The 19,403-nt window shown below is 32.6% G+C and overlaps 1 protein-coding gene across 1 annotated transcript in view; it reads right to left on the bottom strand.

Annotated features, from left to right (window-relative positions):
• The window catches only part of GUCY1A2 (guanylate cyclase 1 soluble subunit alpha 2), a 297,421-nt gene that overhangs the window by 215,992 nt on the left and 62,026 nt on the right, over positions 1-19,403 (bottom strand). The window contains exon 4 of the mRNA XM_081278772.1: positions 17,652-18,370. Coding sequence (XP_081134898.1) covers positions 17,652-18,370 — 719 coding nt within the window. The remainder of the gene's footprint in view (positions 1-17,651; positions 18,371-19,403) is intronic.

Below are 19,403 nucleotides of genomic sequence, written 5' to 3'. Positions count from 1 at the left end.
CCTTATTGAAAGTATAAACAGGGTTGATATTTGGGGGCAATTTCACCTACTAAAAGAAACTGAATTTGTGGTGAGAACATTTAGGATCTATTCAAATGGTTTCAACATTTCCAAATGTTTGCCATTTAAATCTTATAATTAAAAGTGACTCTTATTTGGCCATTAAACAATCCATGGAAGATGCTTCTCGTTAACACTGTATTAGCAGTTCAAGTGAACAGGAGAACATTAAATTATTGATTTTCTTCTGAGTAAAGAATAAAGTTAACTTTAACAAGTTGTATTTCTTTTTAAAAATATATACTCTATACTTCATGAGTTTCCTTTCTTTAGAGTTGTTACTACCATTACTCTCAAATAATGACAATTCCATGCTGTATTGACATTCTACTGATAAAAATGATTAAGCATATTTTTTCTCTGAAATTTTGTTCCATTCAGAATCCCATGATCAGTTTACTTTTGACTTTCCTTTTCATATTTTATAATACATGCAATAAATACTAAAACCAGTGAAGACATCAGGTCATAAGGTCAACTACCATGCACCCTGTCTTACTCAGTCCATGTGCAACATAATGTAATTATGTGACACCATGGGAAAAGTCAGGAAAAGGGCATGGAAGTCACCTATTTTTAAAACTTGTTTATGGATTTCTCATCATTATTATTTCCATGTCCACTAAATTCAATTTCCCATATCCTGAAATGCTCCAAGACCCATATCCTGAAATGCTCCAAGACCAGAACTTACAGCAAGATTTCTGTTTCTACCGGACCTGACCAGAAAAATCTCTCAGATGTTTCCACACTTACAGCCAACTGGAACATTCTAACTTGTCTTCTCCACATATTCCCAGGGAACCATGCCAGAAATATGATCCTTAAGACAAAATATGATCCAAAAAAGGCTTCAAAAATCATTAAAGGACTAAAACAATTCTGGTGAAAAATAATCACTCTTCCATTAAGAACAAGCTTTACATAAATCTTTTAAATCTCTTTGTTAACATAATATGATCATGCCATTCTCCTCTTCCTGATTTCCTTCTCCAGATCTTCCCCAAGGAATAATTACTTACTCTCTGATGATCCCATAACATTCATACTTCAGTTTTCTTATCTGTAAAATGGGAATAGGGATTTGACCTCACAGGGATGTTGAAAAGATTAAATGATATTGCATATATGAAATGATTATTCCAGAGCCTTGCTCTTTGTAAAAATTTCATAAACAATAACTAAGCAAATAAGCAAAAAATAAATAAAAACAAAAAAACAAACCTCTTCCATTTTAGGAGTTACCACAATACATTTGAGTCTTGCCTTCCACCTGGCAGAAGCATATTAACAACAGATGGTTTACTTACCATTATATCCTTAACATGCATGAAAAAGTGACTGGTACAAGGTAGGCTCTCAGAAATTAACAAAGTTAAAGATGATTAAGAGAACTGTAAGCCAATCCCCAAAAAATAAAGGTCAAATATTCTCTCTGATATGTGGACGCTAACATGCAACAATTGGGGTAGGCGAAGAATAGAAATTCAGTGGATTAGACAAAGGGGAATGAAGGGTATGGAGGTGGAAGGATAGGAATAGGAAAGAATGGAATATTACTTAACTTTCCTATGTGCATACATGAATACCCCACAGTGAATCTCCATATCATGTATAACCACAAGACTGAGACCCTAATTAGAATGAGATGTACTTCATATTTGTATAAATATGTCAAAATATACTCTTCTGTCATGTATAACTAAAAAGAACAAATAAAAAAGAGAATTATTTTTGTCTATAAATCCTGCCATCAAGTGCATATCAACTAGCAATTTGACTTCGCAAAAGCACATTTTCTGTAAAAGTTGAAATTTTGCTGAGCTCTTAACACTTCCACATTTAGTTTTTTCTTGAAACTTATTCTAAGACAAGTTTCAGCACACCAGCAGCATGTACATGTATCAGCAGAATGCATTTATAATATTTGCTTCTCTGTTTACTCAACTCTAAAACAGAGATGAAAAATGTCTGTCCTATACTTAAAATGTTAAGATGAAAGAAAAATTTGAGATGAAGTTTATGAATGAAATACTTTTTCATGTGCTCTCAAAATGAATGGTAACATCTTTATGGATTTATTCATTCAATAATCAAGGGTCTACATTTTGCCAGGTACTTTCCTAGGTGCTAAAGAGATAGATGGTTAAAAATCAGTTCATATCCTTAAGAAACACACAATTAGAGACAAACAGAAACCACAAACACATACACACATCTGCACAACCAAAATGGGTAATGAGCATTATGATATTCCTTGAGAGATGAAAATATGTCATAGTCATATATACCTCCAATATACTTGGAATGAAATTAGTATTCAATAAATAGTTATAAACTGAACCCTGACAGAATATATGCAGGTGGCAGTGGCAACCGAAGAAAGGAAAGAAAGATGACTAGGACTTGAGGTCAAAATGCATAATATTCATTTTAGAAACATGCTGAAACATAAAGAAAAATATAATAAGATTATACTACTTATGTTATAAGCAATGACTGAAATTGGACTTATAACCATAAATGAGGACTTATTAGGAAATTACCTCATTAGGATATTATTTGCAATTTTGTTTTCCTCATTTATACCAGACAGAATGTAATCACAGAGATATGTAGTTTAAGTAATCAATTTTGTTAGCAGTGAAAATTTAAATATGACCACTAATATAAATAAATAATTTTATGCAATATGATACTTCACAATTAAACAGCACACTTCAAATTGTTGTCTCTTATATTCTCGTTTTTTGGCCTTAAAAACAGAATGAACTTCAAAATAATTTAATCCCTCCATCACATTTCCTGAGTGTCTGCTGGATGTCAGATAATGGTTAAATGTCAGGCATAAAATAATGGACAAAACTGAGTATGTCTGACCAAAAACCTGACAGGACAAGGAATAACTGGATCATGACCGGGACCAGCTCAGATGAGCTCAAACCATCTTCTGAAGGCCCACAGCCATATCCTCATAAACGTGCCATTTTCAATCTGACTTTATACACAGGCTAAATGCAATATCATGACAAGTTTTAAAGAAATATATGACAAAAAATGTGTATTAAAATCAAGAATTTTTAAATTTTTTTGATTCCAGCAAATATTGTAAAATGAAATGATGGTGACAACAATCTATCAAAATGCTATCAAAGACAATACACTATGACTTTACCCTGGATGAGGAGACACAATAATTTAAAAAATAAGATAAGCCTCATGAGACAAAGGTTATAAAAAGTTATAAAAAGTTATATAAAGTTGTCTGAAGCCTGAAAGAATGACCATAATCAGAGGTAGTTTCCAAGGGGTAAAAAGAGACTAGGTTTTTCCAAGACCATTTGCAAAATAAAACTAAAACTGCAAACTAAAACTTTCTCTCTTCCTACAATTTAGGGTAAATCAAAATTGTAGGAGAAAAATCTAATTTTTTACATCTTTTAAAAGTGTTACATAAAGCAATTAAGATGACAGAAGGATTTCCTGTATGATTTGAAAATAAGAAATAAATTTAAATTATTTCAATTTTCCAGAAGCAGCACATGTAACTTTTGTCATGTTAAAAAAAAACCAATCACAATTGCAAATAGCATAGTTTGCCATGATTTACACTTGTACTTGGAGGACAGTCAAAACATCATTTACATGTGACATCTTAAAAGAAATTTAGCTTACCTCAAAAGTAGAACATTATAAACTCACACTAACAATCAGTGGATAACTTCTTTATCCCTTGTGCATTAATGATGTTCTTAAAATATATTTATATCTTGTTTCCCAAATTGATTTTAGACTGTAAAATAAGAACCATATACAGACCCTAGAACAGCAATAAATGCTCAAAAGCATAGGTTGTTTTGTATTTCTTCAGAAAAAAACTATGCTCGTGAAGTGTGTTTCAGTCCACACTTCATTGCACAAGCTCTGGGAGCTCACCACCTGGCTACAAATCCTGCCTTTGGCACTTACCAGCTATATCGCCTTGGAAAAGTTTTCTTAACCTGCTTGTACTTCAGTCTCCTCATCTAAAAAGTGGGTCTCAATAATAGTACCTATCCCAGGAATCGTTAGAGGAGTGAAATTAGATTGATCATTGTCACCACTTTTATAATCAACATCTTTGAAAGAGTAGCCAAAACGATCATGTTGCCTATCAGGTTCATTTGCTTTCCATTTTCCACAGGGTCCATTAAAATCCTGAGAAGGTTTTTCAAAAAGGCCTATTCCCTACAATCATCTTTTTGAAAAAGATGAAGAGATATACATTTCAATTTAAAACTAGAGTCACTAATTTTAAAGAAAAATCACCTTCATGTTAAATTTCAACTAACTTTCAATCTGTTGCAATTACTGCCACGACAATATCTTACATCTGCACTATCACTGACAGAATTTAGAACACATTATCATTTCTCTCTTACTGCCAGTCAATTCTGTACCAAGACATATGAAAATTGTTTAAAATTATTCTCAGTTCCAAAAGGGTGAAGACTGTCAGGGGTTCTGGACAAATGATTATGGACTTTTAAACGTTTTATTTAATTCTAGTGGGAAAATAAGCAGAATAAATGATTAGATGATCATTTTTTAACCCTGATTTTTGACTAGGTGAATAAAGTATTTTTGATATTTTATTCTAAAACTAAAGAAAAAATATCTTCTATACTACAACACATAGTAGTTTATTTAAAAAAAAAAGTTAAATAGTTGGTCTGAAGCAACCTTGAGAATCTGTGCTATTAAAACTCAAAACCTTCTCAGTCATAAAGTGTACTTTTGAGAAATACACTGAAACTTATATGCCAAAACTAGTCAGTCAATTCAGCTATGCCAAACCAAGGAAACCAACCCAAATATTAAGTGCCAACAATGATAAAGGAGACAGATAAAATTATAGAATAAATACCTTAAATAAAATAAATCTAAAATTTCAAAATATGCCATATTTTTGGTGACAGCAACCCCTGCTGAAATACAGAGTGGGGGAGATATAGCTAAAAGCTAAGCCAGGAAATTATCTTACCTATAAGTGTATGATAGGTAAAAGTAAATATGATATAAATACAATGAGTCCAAAATTATTAAGATGAAAGATAGGAAAACAATAAAGCACTCAGATTAATTCATATACACACAAACAACAGAAGAAGCTTATGAGACTATTTTTCCTCCTTCACAAAATATGAGATCTGAGCCTTGCTCAGATTATAGAGAACAGCTGACACCAGACCCACTTAATCAACTCTTCCCCCTGGAATTATCAAGTTAGTGGTTGAGGGAAACAAAGCAAATATATGTAGAGTCTATATTTAGACTTTAATAAGGCTCCCAACACATTTTTTAAATTACATTACTTTAAATTGTTATATGATAGTGGTGAGAAACAGCCTTATAAATTGAATGTTGTCAGCACTCAGAAAGTTACACTGTAAGAGAGTGGTTCTGTACAAAGAAATATCTGGGGAAAACTAAGGAAATCAAATCATAGATAAAGTTTACAAGATAACATTCTTTTAAGAAAATGAAACACATTATTATAGTGTCAAATGACCTCTATCAGGAGGAGCAAATTAGAGAGGCTTTTTGTTTGTTTGTTCATTTATTCTCATACAGTGACAAAATTACTCATTGTCTTCTGTAATGTAGTATTGTGGACAAAAGTTTAAAAAGTCATATCTTGGCCAGGTGCAATGGCACACACCTGTAATTCCAGCAACTTTGGGAGGCTAAGGCAGGAGAACTTCAAATTCAAAGCCAGCCTCAGCAATTTAGTGAGGCTGTAAGCAATTTATCAAGACCCTGTCTCAAATTAAAAAATAAAAGGATCTAGGGATGTTGCTCAGTGGTTAAAGGCTCCAGTACCAAAACAAAACAAAAACAAAACTCAAATCATCTAATGAATGGAGAAACTGACAGAATGAAATGTAAAACCTGTAATATATATTTATATTATACATTTATAATGTTATATTATAATTTATAATATAGTATAGATTTATGATTACATAAAATCAAGAGGATTATAGAGAAACAGAAAACAGAATCTACAAATGATTTGTTAAGATATCACTTATGTCTATAAATTGGGGAAAATAATATTAACTTCACAAAATTTTATTTCCCATACTGAATGCAAACATTGTATATCAAATGAAATACTTTTTTATTCCACAGAATAATAAACTCATAGTATAGAAAAGGCCTCTACAACCACAGAGCCCAGTGTAATAGTAAACAATTGAAAAAAAATCATAATTATTCTAATAAGGATAGTAAGGTAAGAAGAATTAAAAGCCTTCCTAGGAAATCTGAATAGCACAAAATCCTTTTAATGCAAAACATTTATAAGAAATTATTTCTCTTATTTATGGCAACTCTAGTATTAGCTCTACACTTACTATATTCATCAATCAAGAAAATGAGCAAATGCTTGGTTCTGTAAGTCATAATATGAGTTCTACATATGCATATGGAGATGGAGTGATTTCCTCACACATTTTCTGAAGTGGAAGGAAAGATTTCTGAAGCTCGTGCTGAGTAGCCCAGAGTCACTCATCCACTCATAATTCTGAGACATGTAAACTTGAAATCTCAAGACTTCACAGGAGTTTTACATTCTTAACATCAGCTGTCAACAACATCACAGATAAGCCTGTCCTGACAAGAAATACGGTTCTTGACCTCTCCTTCAAAGAGCAAGAGTTTGGGAACAAATTTCTTCCTCTGCTCCTCCTAGAAATAAGGTCAAGTCTTCATTCTCCTAAACATCCATGAAAAACACTGTCTTCAGTTAAAAGAGAAAAGAAAAAAAAAAGACCATCTTGTAATTCAAACATAAATACTTGTATTCTTTTCAGAAAAGCAAAATGTAGTGAACTATACTCCTTCTGTCACAAAATTTAAAAATACTGTTTAATGAAACCAAGAGTGCTGGATCATGTTTTTTCAGTATGATAGAAAGATCTATCTAATAAGAGATCACTATAACTACCAGTGAATGAAAAATGTGGAAATTATTTGAGTTTCTTAAAAACTAAATAAGCTAGAAGAAAACTTGTTCAAGAGGCACACGCTAATGGCTTGCTTATTATTTCAGCATTTCCTAAAGGTCCAGTTTCATGAATATTGAAAAACAAACAAATAACTCCTCTATAGAGCACCCTCAAGTTAAAAATGTTTTAAAGACAGCTTTTACTATGTTTGATTATTCATGATAGGTCATATAAATCAAGTTTTAATTGAATTTTCTAAGAGTGGAAAATGCTTACTAAACTTGGAACTCAACACAGATGACAATTCAATGAAACTTAAATATTAGTTGAATTTTGAAGGTTGCAAAGTACTAGGTTCTGGAGAATAATAATTACTAAATAGAATTACAGCTTTTGTGACTCTTCCTATTCTACCCATGCATTACTTCAGGTCAAATCACATCCATTCTAATGGAATTCTAAAATGGATTAGAAATTTTACTTCTATGAGCACAAAAGTCTGCAATATAGGTATTACTCCTATTTTCTGAAATCAGAATTCTAAAAGTAATATGATCATCTTATTTATCTTGGAGGAAGTTTGGGCTTCCCTGTATGAATCTTCCCTAAAATACCTCTGAGAGATTGTTACTCAATTTCTTTTTGAACTCCTAAATATTGTGTAGCTCACTATCTCACAGGGAAATTCACTTCATTTTTAATATTCTAAATTATTGGAACATTTCTCTTAATCCTTAACCAAATTTAGTTCCTTATAACTTCTACTTAATTCTCAATTTGCCTTGTGAAACATAATAAAATAGTATTCCTCTTCTTATCATACCTCTTCAAATATTTGAAGGCAGTTTCCTCTTCTTTATGAATATTTTCAAACAAGGTATTCATAACCATCTAGAATTCTCACACATACACGTACTTACATATATATTACATATACTTTTAAATGTTAATCTACATTCTGACATTTTTTCCTAAGAACAAGTGATATTAAAATTGAACATAAGAATATTTCTTAATCAAAACTATGAATTAAAAATGAGGAATACAACCAAGGGAATGCTAAATGAGTATTTGGTGGTAAAACTGAAACAAGTAGTAAACAAACTTGTGGAACACAGAAAAATGCCCTCATTATTTTTACAGGAAAACAGGAGAGAACAAGAGACCCCCACTGGGGCTGGGGATGTGGCTCAAGCGGTAGCGCACTCGCGTGGCACATGTGGAGCTCTGGGTTTGATCCTCAGCACCACATTAAAATAAAATAAAGATGTTGTGTCCACCAAAAACTGAAAAAATAAATATTAAAAAATTCTCTCTCTCTCTTCTATCTTTAAAAAAAAAAAGAGCCCCACTGAACATGCAGTTGGCAAAGAAGACAAGCTTTAAAAATCAAAATTGTTCAAGTTCACCTAGCTAGGAAAAGACAGAAAAAGGATTCAAACTTGGAAAGTCCTGCTCCAGAGACTTCGTACTCATACACAATATTGTTTCCCAGCACCACCTCTGTGCATGTTCCAGAATGGTGCCAACCAAGGCCACGTAATGCTATTTACTTATTTCAATCATAATTATCATAATTGGACATTATCACAAAACCCCCTTGGAAAAAGCAAGACAATGAAGTCATGACTTAGAAGTTGCTGTAGCAATAAAAACCAAGTTATGATCTGAGTACACCTAATCACAGAATCTTTGAAGAGTAAATACACAATATGAAAAAGGAAGAAAAGAAAATCTAGTGTATTATGTTTCCATGACTCTGACATTTTTTCTGTCTTGCATATACTTCAGGAAAACAGAGATGGTTACCATGACCATGTAAGCTATCATCTCACAATGATAACAGAGCAACAATGAGGCTCTGAAGTCCTCCTTTGACAAACTAGGGTACAGGTTGCTAAGACAACCACTGGTGTTCCTAGGAGATATATCCTGTGGTGCTGTCAAAACAATGCTGACATGTCATCAGTGTTGCTGTAATGTTCTTGGAGTGCTTGATTGGCCCACAGAGTTCAGTTGCTGCTCAGAACAAAAAGTCAAATGTATCTACTGGCCTTGTGGTTCAACAGCAATTGATGGGGTACCACATAGCAACATAAAAAACTATGTCCAGTGAAATATCTCTCATTTCAACCTAAGCTATCAATCTATCAATAGAAAGAATAAAGTACAGTGTAATAGAAAGAGATACTGAAATATATAAATAGTATTGACCACTTAGTTTTCTATAGCAAAGAATTTTCTTAACAAATGCTTTTTTAAAGACAAAAAAATTGAAAATTATAAGAGACAACTGCATAGCAAGTAAAAGATGGGCCCAGTAGATGTGCCAAAGTATGTTAGACTTCTATTGAACAATCAGAGAACATGTGATTCAGAAAAGTAGCTAACTTCAGTACTAATAAAAATTTGAAAATAAAATATATAGGCTACATTGATTTACATTACTTTTTAGCAAAAAAAATGAAAAAATACAACTATCTACACCCACATAACTAATGAGTTTTGTAGTATAAAATAAAAAGAGGTACACCAAAAGATTATCAGTGAATATTTCAAGGAATTAATAATAAACAGATGTTTTACTCTTAGTGTTCTGCATTTTCCAAATTTTATACTGTAATTGTTTTACAATAAAAACCTAAATAAAAGGAATCTAATAATAGAGTGAAAATACATATTAAATATCTCCAATAGCCAAAAAATAAATAAAAATACAGCTCTATCCAGGAAGGAGGCAGGGATGTAGGTGAGAAAGTGAGAGAGAAAGAGAATGAAAGAAAAAGAAGAAATTAAACTGGATGTTCCAGAAAACAATGTTTAGCATGAGTGTGTCAAATGGTACACTAAAGTAACAAATCTGGGAATCCTACCAACACTAGAATATGAAGAAAATATATGAACCTTATATATTCTCAGTGAAGCATTCCCTGCCTAATCATTCTTTTCAAGATGGCTTATCCTCTCTTATATCACTATGTTCAATTTTGTTCATTGGAATAGGAAACAGTGATGCAAGGAACAACTAACTTAATTGAAAAAGAAAGAGCCCAACAGACAGTAGAGGACATATTCAATTCACTGGAAAAAAAAAATACTTCCAACAAAAGATTCTATATCCAGAAAAACTCTCAAAAGTTAAGGTGAAATAAAGACATTGTCAGACAAATAAAGAGTAATAAAACTGGTTGCTAATAGACCAACTCTACAAAATATATTAAGGGAACTTCTTCAAGATCAAAGAAAGTGCATATACATGGGAAGAAATAAAGACACTGGAAATGGTAAATATGAAGATAAATATAAGACAGTATATGAAAAAGCTTGAATATATTTCTTCTTTCTTGTCCTAATTCCTTTTGATATAGATATGTATTATATAAAATTATATATTATATATATACATACAATTAATATTATATGGTAATTACAAAAACCATTGTATAATTGAGTTTATAACATGTAAAATAATACCACAAAAAGGCAGGGGCTGGGGGGTAGAAATGAAGTTATATAGGACAAAATTGTTATAGTGTACAATATTAGGTTAGTATTAATTTGAAGGACACATTGTGATAATTAAAGTATTTATTTTAATCTCTATTGCAAGCACTAATAAAATGACTTAAAATACATTTAAAAATGTACGTTTAATATGGAAATTAAATAGCACAATAAAAAATAATCCATTGCTCAAAAAAGAGCTTTACAGAAGAGATCAGAAAATAATTTGACCCAAAGGAAAACAAAAGGATGAAGATTAAAACTTATGGGATGCAGTTAAAGTACAGTTTAAAAGAATTTATAGCTTAAAGAGCATACTGAAAAAAAAGGACCTCAACTCATTAATCTAAATTGCCATATTAAAAAACAAATAAAAGGGCTGTGGTTATGGCTTGGCAGTAGAGCGCTCACCCCTCACATGTGAGGCCCAGGGTTTGATCCTCAGCACCACATAAAAATAAATAAATAAATAAATAAAGGTATTGTGTCCAACTACAACTAAAAAAAATAAATACATATTTAAAAAAAAGAAAAAAATAAGTGTAAATTAAGCATAATGCAAGCACAAGAAAGAAAACATCAGACATAATAGAAAACAGAAAATATTCTGTTTCTTTGAAAATATTAACAAAATTGATAAGCATTTATCAAATGTTACCAGGAAAAAAAAAAACAAGAGGTAAGAGAAGATGAATTACCAAAATCAGGAGCAAAAAAGGAGACATCACTAGCCACACATCAAAACTGAAGTGATTATATGGAATTATCATAAACAACTTTAGGTCAACATAGACAATTTAGATGAGATGGACAAGTTTCTAGAAAAACACAGGGTACTGAAATTAATTCGAGAAAATATGAAAATCTGAACAGACCTACATAAAGTAATTGCAAAACACGGGATTAGATATTTAATCAAAGAAATCATACCAATTGCTAACATGCATAAAAAAGATAGATAACATCTTTAGTCATCAGAGAAATGTGAATTAAACCCAAGATAACATTTTGCACCTAGGGTGGCAATGATTAAAAAGACTAATAATACTAAGTATTGGTGAGGATATAAAGAAAGTTGAATCCTCACATGTTGCCAGTCAAATGGGAAATGGCATAACCCCCTTGGAAAACTGTTGGCAATTTCTTTAAGGCCTAAACATATCCATACCATACAACACAGCAACTCCTATTCATCTGAACAAGAGAAGTGGGAACATATCCCTATAAACTCTTGTACATAAATTCTCACTGTCCCATTACTCAAAATAGCCTAAATATGGAAATAACCTAATATCCATCCACTGGTTTTATGCATAAACTGTAGTATATCTATTCAACGAAATGTTCAGCAATAAAAATGAACAACCTATCGATACATGCTACAACATAGATAAGTTTATAAGTTTATAAGTTTGGGAGGTTGAAATCTTACTTGCTGACAAAAATTAAAATGTGGCAAAACATAAACTTTAAACATGAGGACACTGTTAGGAGTACATGATTCACTATGTAATCACCTATGGTGTCCTCTATACAAAACACAGTAATTGCACACTAATAACACAATACATTAATTTTAATATTATAGGCATTAAGAGGGGAAAAAAAGACCTGTATGAACAATGTCGATATCTGCATAAAAATCTCAATTTGCCCAATCTTACTTTTAAGGTTAATCAATTGTCAGGGAGCAATTGTAAGGAAACATGAAAAACATAAAAATTTAAATTAATGACCTTATTTGTACTTACAAGAAAAAAAAAGACTCTAGATTATTTTGAATAAAGTTATATGTGGTGTACTTCTAACATATGGAGAAAGCCCTTATGTCAAGTTGTCCATCACAAAGACTACAGTTCAATATTGAAAGTCTCTAATAGAATATTATGATCTGAAGAGAAAAGAAATGCTCATACTTTCCCCAATTAAATTTAAGTTGAAGACAAAAATGAATTCCTTTTTTTTTTTTTTTTTGGTACGGGGAATGAACCTAAGGACACTTAACCACTGAACCACATACCCAGCCCCTTTTTTTATATTTTATTTAGAAACAGGGTTTCACTGAATTGCTTAGGGCCTTGCTAAATTGCTGAGGCTAGTTTTGAACTCGTGATCCTCCTGCTTCAAACTCTCAAGCCACTGGGATTACAGGCGTGCACCATCATGCCTAGCCTAAAAATTTATTCTTGACAGCCAAATTAAACTTGTCTTTCAGAAGTTCTTTATGTATGGTAAGATAAATAAATATATTTAAAACTTTTCAATCAGCACATCATAAAAAGATGGGTACCTGTCTAGAAAAGATAAAGGAAGATTTTCAAAACAGATACGACCACAGAAAATTATAGATTATTTCCTGCTTTATCTATTGAAAGTTATTTCCCAGAATTTACTTGCAGTTTCTAACTGATGAGACAAATGTGAGGATATTTCTGAGGATTAAAAAATGTAATTTTGTTATACTTTTCCTTAATGCTTACCCTGAGAACAAAACAGAAGATGAATAACAACACTATTGTTCTGTCCTAGAGATGATGTATTTCAAATGCTGGACTTCTTCCAGGGTATTATTAAGGTTCTTTGAAGCATTGCTACTAAATAACCACCAAAAAAAGTCAAAATAACTCATGTTATTTATTGTTTTTCAAAATCCATTGCCATTTCAGTCTGTGGCTAGGTTAATCCATCTCTTTCATTTGGGAAGCCACTGCAAAATGCTTTGATAAGTGAATATAAATTATATTAGTAGAGAAGGGTAATGAAAATTTGATTCCAAACTTTCATGAATCTGCAAAGAAGACCAGGGAATTTAAAAAGTAATAATTTGTAAATAAAAAGCAAACCCAAATAGAGCTCCTGGAGGACTTGTGACAAGTAGTTTTCTAATCTTTATTAAGAAGACAAGAAGCAGAGACCAAGCCCTGTTTTTACAAAGATGTTAGGTGAGGTTGATATTTCTCTAAAATTATTAAACCTGCTGATATCTGATACTGTCTTCTCTAAGGCAAAAAGAAGTGAGTAGGGGAATGTGTAGAGGGAACATTACAGGTGGGAAGGAATAATAACAATATAGTGGGAAAAAGTAATAACAATTTTTATTCAGCAACTTAATTCTTCGAGCTACAGATGCTAAGAATTTTAGGTAGATTATATCATTTAATACTTACAAGTAATTTTCTCAGGTTGGTCACCTAAACTGTCAGGAGAATTTTTTTAATCCAGTCTTTATAATAAAATGCATTCTTCCTGGTAGATAAGCCACCTTCCCCCTTCCTCTCTTTTAAAATGAATCTGAATTCACTGAATCATGGGGATGAGAAAAAGGTTATGGTCAATTGATGTTTTTTAATCCTCTTTTACACTACTGTGACTAAAAGATCTGAGGGTTCATGGTTTCAGAGGTCTCAGTCCAAAGGCAACTGGCTCCTATTCTTCAGGGGTCGAGGTGAGGCTGAACATCATGGTGGAAGAGTATGCAGGAGGGAAGCAGCTCACATGATGATCAGCAAGCAGGGAGAGACTCCACTCTCAAGATACAAATTATATGCCCCATAGCCACACCCACAATGAATCACTTCTCCAGCCACACACCATCTGCCTTAAGTTATCACTCAGTTAATCCCATCAGGGATCAATTCACTGATTGGGGTAAGGTTATAACCCAATCATTTCTCCTCCAAATCTTCTTGCATTGTCTCATATGTGAGCTTTTGGGGGACACCACATCTAAACCATAATAATTGATATCATATAAATATACGTGTATCAAGTATGACTTATAGAGGAATACAAATATTATTAGTCTAAGTTTCTTAATTTCCAGATGTAGCAATCTGACACTCAGAAATTAAAAGGATTTACTAAAATCAAGGTTATCAGAGGAAACTCTCTTACAATCTGTTGACACTTATCATGTATGACTTTACAGTATAAGAATATGTGCCATTACCCTGATTTGTAATAATCCTCCACACAAAGAAACATTGAAATCAACGTCAATGGGTTGAGTTCACATGAAAATATTAACCTCCAAACAGCTTGCTGGATTGCAAACAAATTTCTTCTCCAATTCATCACAAAGCCTTGTAATTCAAAACAAGATCCCAGTTTCTCAGAACAATATTAGATCTGAATGATGTGAAAGAGATCATGGCACAGATTAATATGGATATCTAAGAGAGTCTTTATTGCTAGCATATCTGTTTTTAATAACTAATTTATTCATATTCAGTGCTTGACATTTGATGAGTAAGAAGGTGCAGAAAAAGAAGTTGAGCTTAAGAACATGAAAACACATGGGGAGAAAAGAAATGGGGGGAGGAGGGAGAGAGAGAGAGAGAGACTGTGTGAGACATGGATGAGCACTTTTAGAGATGTAGAGGAAACCAAGTGATGGGATCAAAGCCTAATTAAGCCATCTGGAAGTTTCTTCTGACTTCAAGACTGCTGAATTGAAACCTGCCATGGATTGTTGCACCAGATGCCTCTCAGTGACATGTTGACATCTTGATCAAGCCTTACATGTTTATAACCCATTACAGCAGGATCAAGATGTAATACTTTAGAGTCTAAGATAATGGCTTTCTGTTTCACCAGTATCTCACCAACTTGCTTATGAGCATTTTGTACCTCTAGTCATAAAATAAACAAATAAAATAAATAAATAAATAAAATCACTAAGATCATAATTTATCAGAAGCATTTTCAATTCAATCTGCAAATATTTTACTGTCATGACTGATGATTAACTCAACTTTTTCTCTTGATGGCAGGGGTAGTGGTTCATTGGTATTAAGTGCATAGACAAAATAGATAAATAATGAAAGCTTTTAGTGTTAGACTAAGAATTATATATGTTAAATTATTGTAAAATAGCACTTTCTTATCCAAGCCAAATGAAAACTAGAGACTTCAAGCAACATGAAGTAATCTATTAATAAGAACAGCTATTATGGGGAAATAATGCATATCAAGGTCACATTTATCAACAAGAACATAATTAATTTTTAAGCCTGATTTGCTTTCTTCTTTCCATATCTTAAGAAACTACATACTGGAATTTGATGACACATTAATTCAAAAATATTACTTATTCACCTGGGTAAGATTCTATGCCATCACTGATTATAGTTCCAATTTGGGACAACTATAGTCTCCAAAATGTTCCCTTCTCAAAACCATTTCTCAGGTGGGTATGCAGAAATGTAAACGTAAGAATGAGCACATAACTAAAAATCTAGCCTATGGCTTTATTTTTAAACTACATGAGCATGTTTAGATGATAATTGCATCTTCTCAATGAGCCAGTTCCTTATTATTGGAATTGGCAGGGGGCCTTGACATTTGAGTCATCATTTCATTATGTCTATTTCTTACCCTGGTATACAAATTCAACAGAAATACAAGCCAAATATAGGGGGGAAATCTGAAGCATTATATTTAAATTGAATGGATTTTTCCCCAATATATAAAACAATTAACATTGTTAATAATCTAGTTCAGGAACATTTTTGAAAATGCTAACTTCAATTCTAAAGGCCAAAATATGCTTCAAACCCTCCATGCCAAATATTGAACTCCTGTAAAACCGAAATGACAGCTTTAATATTTTCTAAATTAAAAAGCTAGCATAATTCCCATTTTAAAGCAATTACAAATGTGAACAAAAATACACATTTACCAAGTTTCTTCCATTCTAAGAGGCCTCAAAATTAGCAGTAATTAATAAATATATATATGTATATTTATATGTATAATTAATATATATATCACCTTAAAATATTATTAATTGACTATGGTGGCACATGCCGTTTATCTCAGCAAACTTGCGGGGCTGAGGCAGGAGGATCACAATTTTGAGGCAGACTGGAAAATTTAGCAAGACCCTGCTTCAAAATAAAAACTAGAAAGGACTAGGGGTGTAACTCAGATGTAAAGTGCCCTGAGTTCAATCCCCAGTACTACTAAAAAAAATTAAAAATATCTTTCTGTGATCGAATAAGAACAATAATAATAATTCATTCACACTAAAATATCCAAATGTATCAAATCCAGGTCTATCCTTAGATGATTTCTAATCCCTGGATTTATATAATAAAAATATTACTGAATGATTTTCCTAAATCATTTATTCAGAGGGAATACATAAGGATCATTCCATCTTTCTCAAACACTGTAAAAGGTTTCCATTGAACTTCAAAATTATAAAGTTAACTATAAAACTAATACTGTACAAAATCCTCAAAAACATATTTGACTCCACTTTCAGGATCCTATTTTTTCATTAATTATTATTACAGACAATCCAGAATATGTATAGTAGATTATTCACTTACTGAGTTTTTCATTATTTCTGAAATTTTTCCTTCCTTTAGCCATAGCAACCTATTAAATTTCTAATAACCAATACTTCCTCAAAATACTTGGAAATAAGATGAAAGCCTAAGAGAACTGCATTTTAGTAGAACATAAGTACATAATACTAGTATTCTCTGAATCTTCTCAAGGAGTGAACACATTCTAAAGGATGAACCTATTTCAATACTAAAAATTTAGTTAAAGAGAAGTTTTTAGACAGTCAATTTCCAACCTATGGGGAACATTATTTTGTATAGTAAGACAAAAGTAGGATATGTATTAGATGTTCCTAGATTATGAAATTTAGAAAAGAACATATTCATAGTATAGCTGACTTTTTAACCTATATTTATTTCCAGATAAGGCTATCAAACCCTGCAATGCTGAAATCAGTATCACTATTTCTCTCACGGTTTGACTTCAATCAGTGGAAAAATTCATGAATGTAAAATATTAGATTTTTAGTGAGTCCTATCATTTTTGTAATTGCTATGCCTAGTATTAATAAATGTCTCCTTTTTATGTGCTGAAATAAATTAATGAATGAGGCAGACACTATGCAAAATGGCTGGGAATAGGGCCAAATCTTCTTACATACATCAAGGGACCAGTAATCTTCTAAATGGCACTTAAAGCTCTCTTGCCTAAATAATTACAAGTATAGCCAGCATGTAATTTATTGAAATAATTATCCATTCCATGGTTCCTCTCACCGATCTCAAGTCCATATCCACTTACCTTTTCTTTATTTTCAGTGCCAGAAGCCTCAGGTTTGGTCCTAATCACAAATGGGGTAGACAGTCGCAGCAGAACTCTCTCAAAGGTAGCATTGACTTTTGGAGAAACAATCTCAAAGCAGTCTTCAAACCTGAGCACTTTGTGAGTGTCACATCGAAGTTGTTTCCTTAAGCCTTCTCCCAGCTGAAGGACTGACATGTTAGGGTCAAACATCAGGTGGAAAGGGAAGGCTCTGCAGAAGGTGTTGATGCTAATTCTGAGGTCTGCAGGAACTTGGGAGGTTCCCTGCGGAAGGTTCTTCGTGATGTTAGTATTTTCACATTCTTTGATAAGGAAAGTAAGACAGCTACAATTGCCTGGGTTTGAACCATCAGAGCACAGCTTCTCGTTTGCAACCTGTTCCACTTCCACATCCTGGCGATAGATCTTCTTTCCTGCAGCCTTAATCATCCCCAGCATTGCAAACCCCACCACATGATGAGGGTGGAAGTAGTGGAGCATAAGAGTACCTTCAGGGAGCTCTTTGCATAGGAAAGATGGTGATTCCAGAGTGGCCTGTTTTCCAAAAGAAGTTCTAATGTGTTCCAACAAAGCATCAAAGCCATTAAAAAAGTCCTGTAATGTACCACCTACAGCTCGAAGGACTCTCTCATTCTCATCAAAGCATATTTTAAAGAACTCCTCTCCAAATCTCTCTTGAATTTCCTCAAACTTCAAACCTGAAAGAAAATGAGAAGCAAATGTTAGGAAAGTAGAATAAAAAAAATTAGATTATAGCTTTTAAAATGCTTCTCAAAAGAGGTCGCTAGTAAGTGGAGCAAGAAAGACATTTTCCTTGGGCAGACATTTTCCCATACAGGTTAGCTCATTCATATGAATCAGAAAAAGTAAATTGTAGTCCATCTTTTGGATGCTTCTAAGATATTAGTGAGAAGTGAACATGTTTGAGGTTTTGTATTTGTATGTTTTTTGTATTTTGTTTGTTTGTTTGTTTTTAAATAGACTGCATTTTAGACTAGTTTTAGGTCCGTGACAAAATTGAGTGGAAAGTACATTGTTCACTGTACCCTCTGCCCCTCACAGGAATAGCTTCCCCGCCCCCCAGTAGCATGCTCCACCAGAGTGGTACATTTGTTATAATAAATAAACTTACATTGACCCACAGTCATCACTCAAAGTCCATAGTTTACATTAGGGTTTACCATGCCATAAATTCTATTAATGCTGAAAAATGTATCCAACATTATAGCATCATGCAGAGTAGTTTCCCTGCCCTAAAACTCCACTGTGCAACTCCTACTTATCTCTTTCTTCCTCCTAACTCCCCAAGCATAAAGTTTTTAAATGCTACTAATCTACTTGTTCCTTTTTGTCTTTAATAACCTGTTCCAGTTGCTATAAATAGCACAAATAATATTTTTTCTTTTTCTTAATGATTTCCCTAGTCTTTACAGAATACCCAAGTTGTCTCTATATTATGCCCATATATCACCCATACTACCATTTATTGCATAGTATAATGTACTCATTAAGTGGGAAAAAATCAACTCAAAGAGAATCTGATAGATGAATAGGAAAAGGTATCAAGCTATCAGGTGGAAATGAAAGGTTTATGTTAGCAATCTCAGGAAAAGTCCAGCAGGTCAGTTAGACCTTAGGGACAGAGAAAACAAGAAATTTTAAATGACAGAACTTGGAATGATTTGCATTCTTTCAACCACAAAACTAAGAGCAGTCAAAAGTAGAGTAAGA

This window comes from Spermophilus citellus, assembly GCF_964194105.1.
Source record: "Spermophilus citellus genome assembly, chromosome: 2".
Lineage (NCBI taxonomy): Eukaryota > Metazoa > Chordata > Mammalia > Rodentia > Sciuridae > Spermophilus > Spermophilus citellus.
Note: the sequence above shows the minus strand (reverse complement) of the source record. Positions and strands in the feature narration are given on the sequence as shown.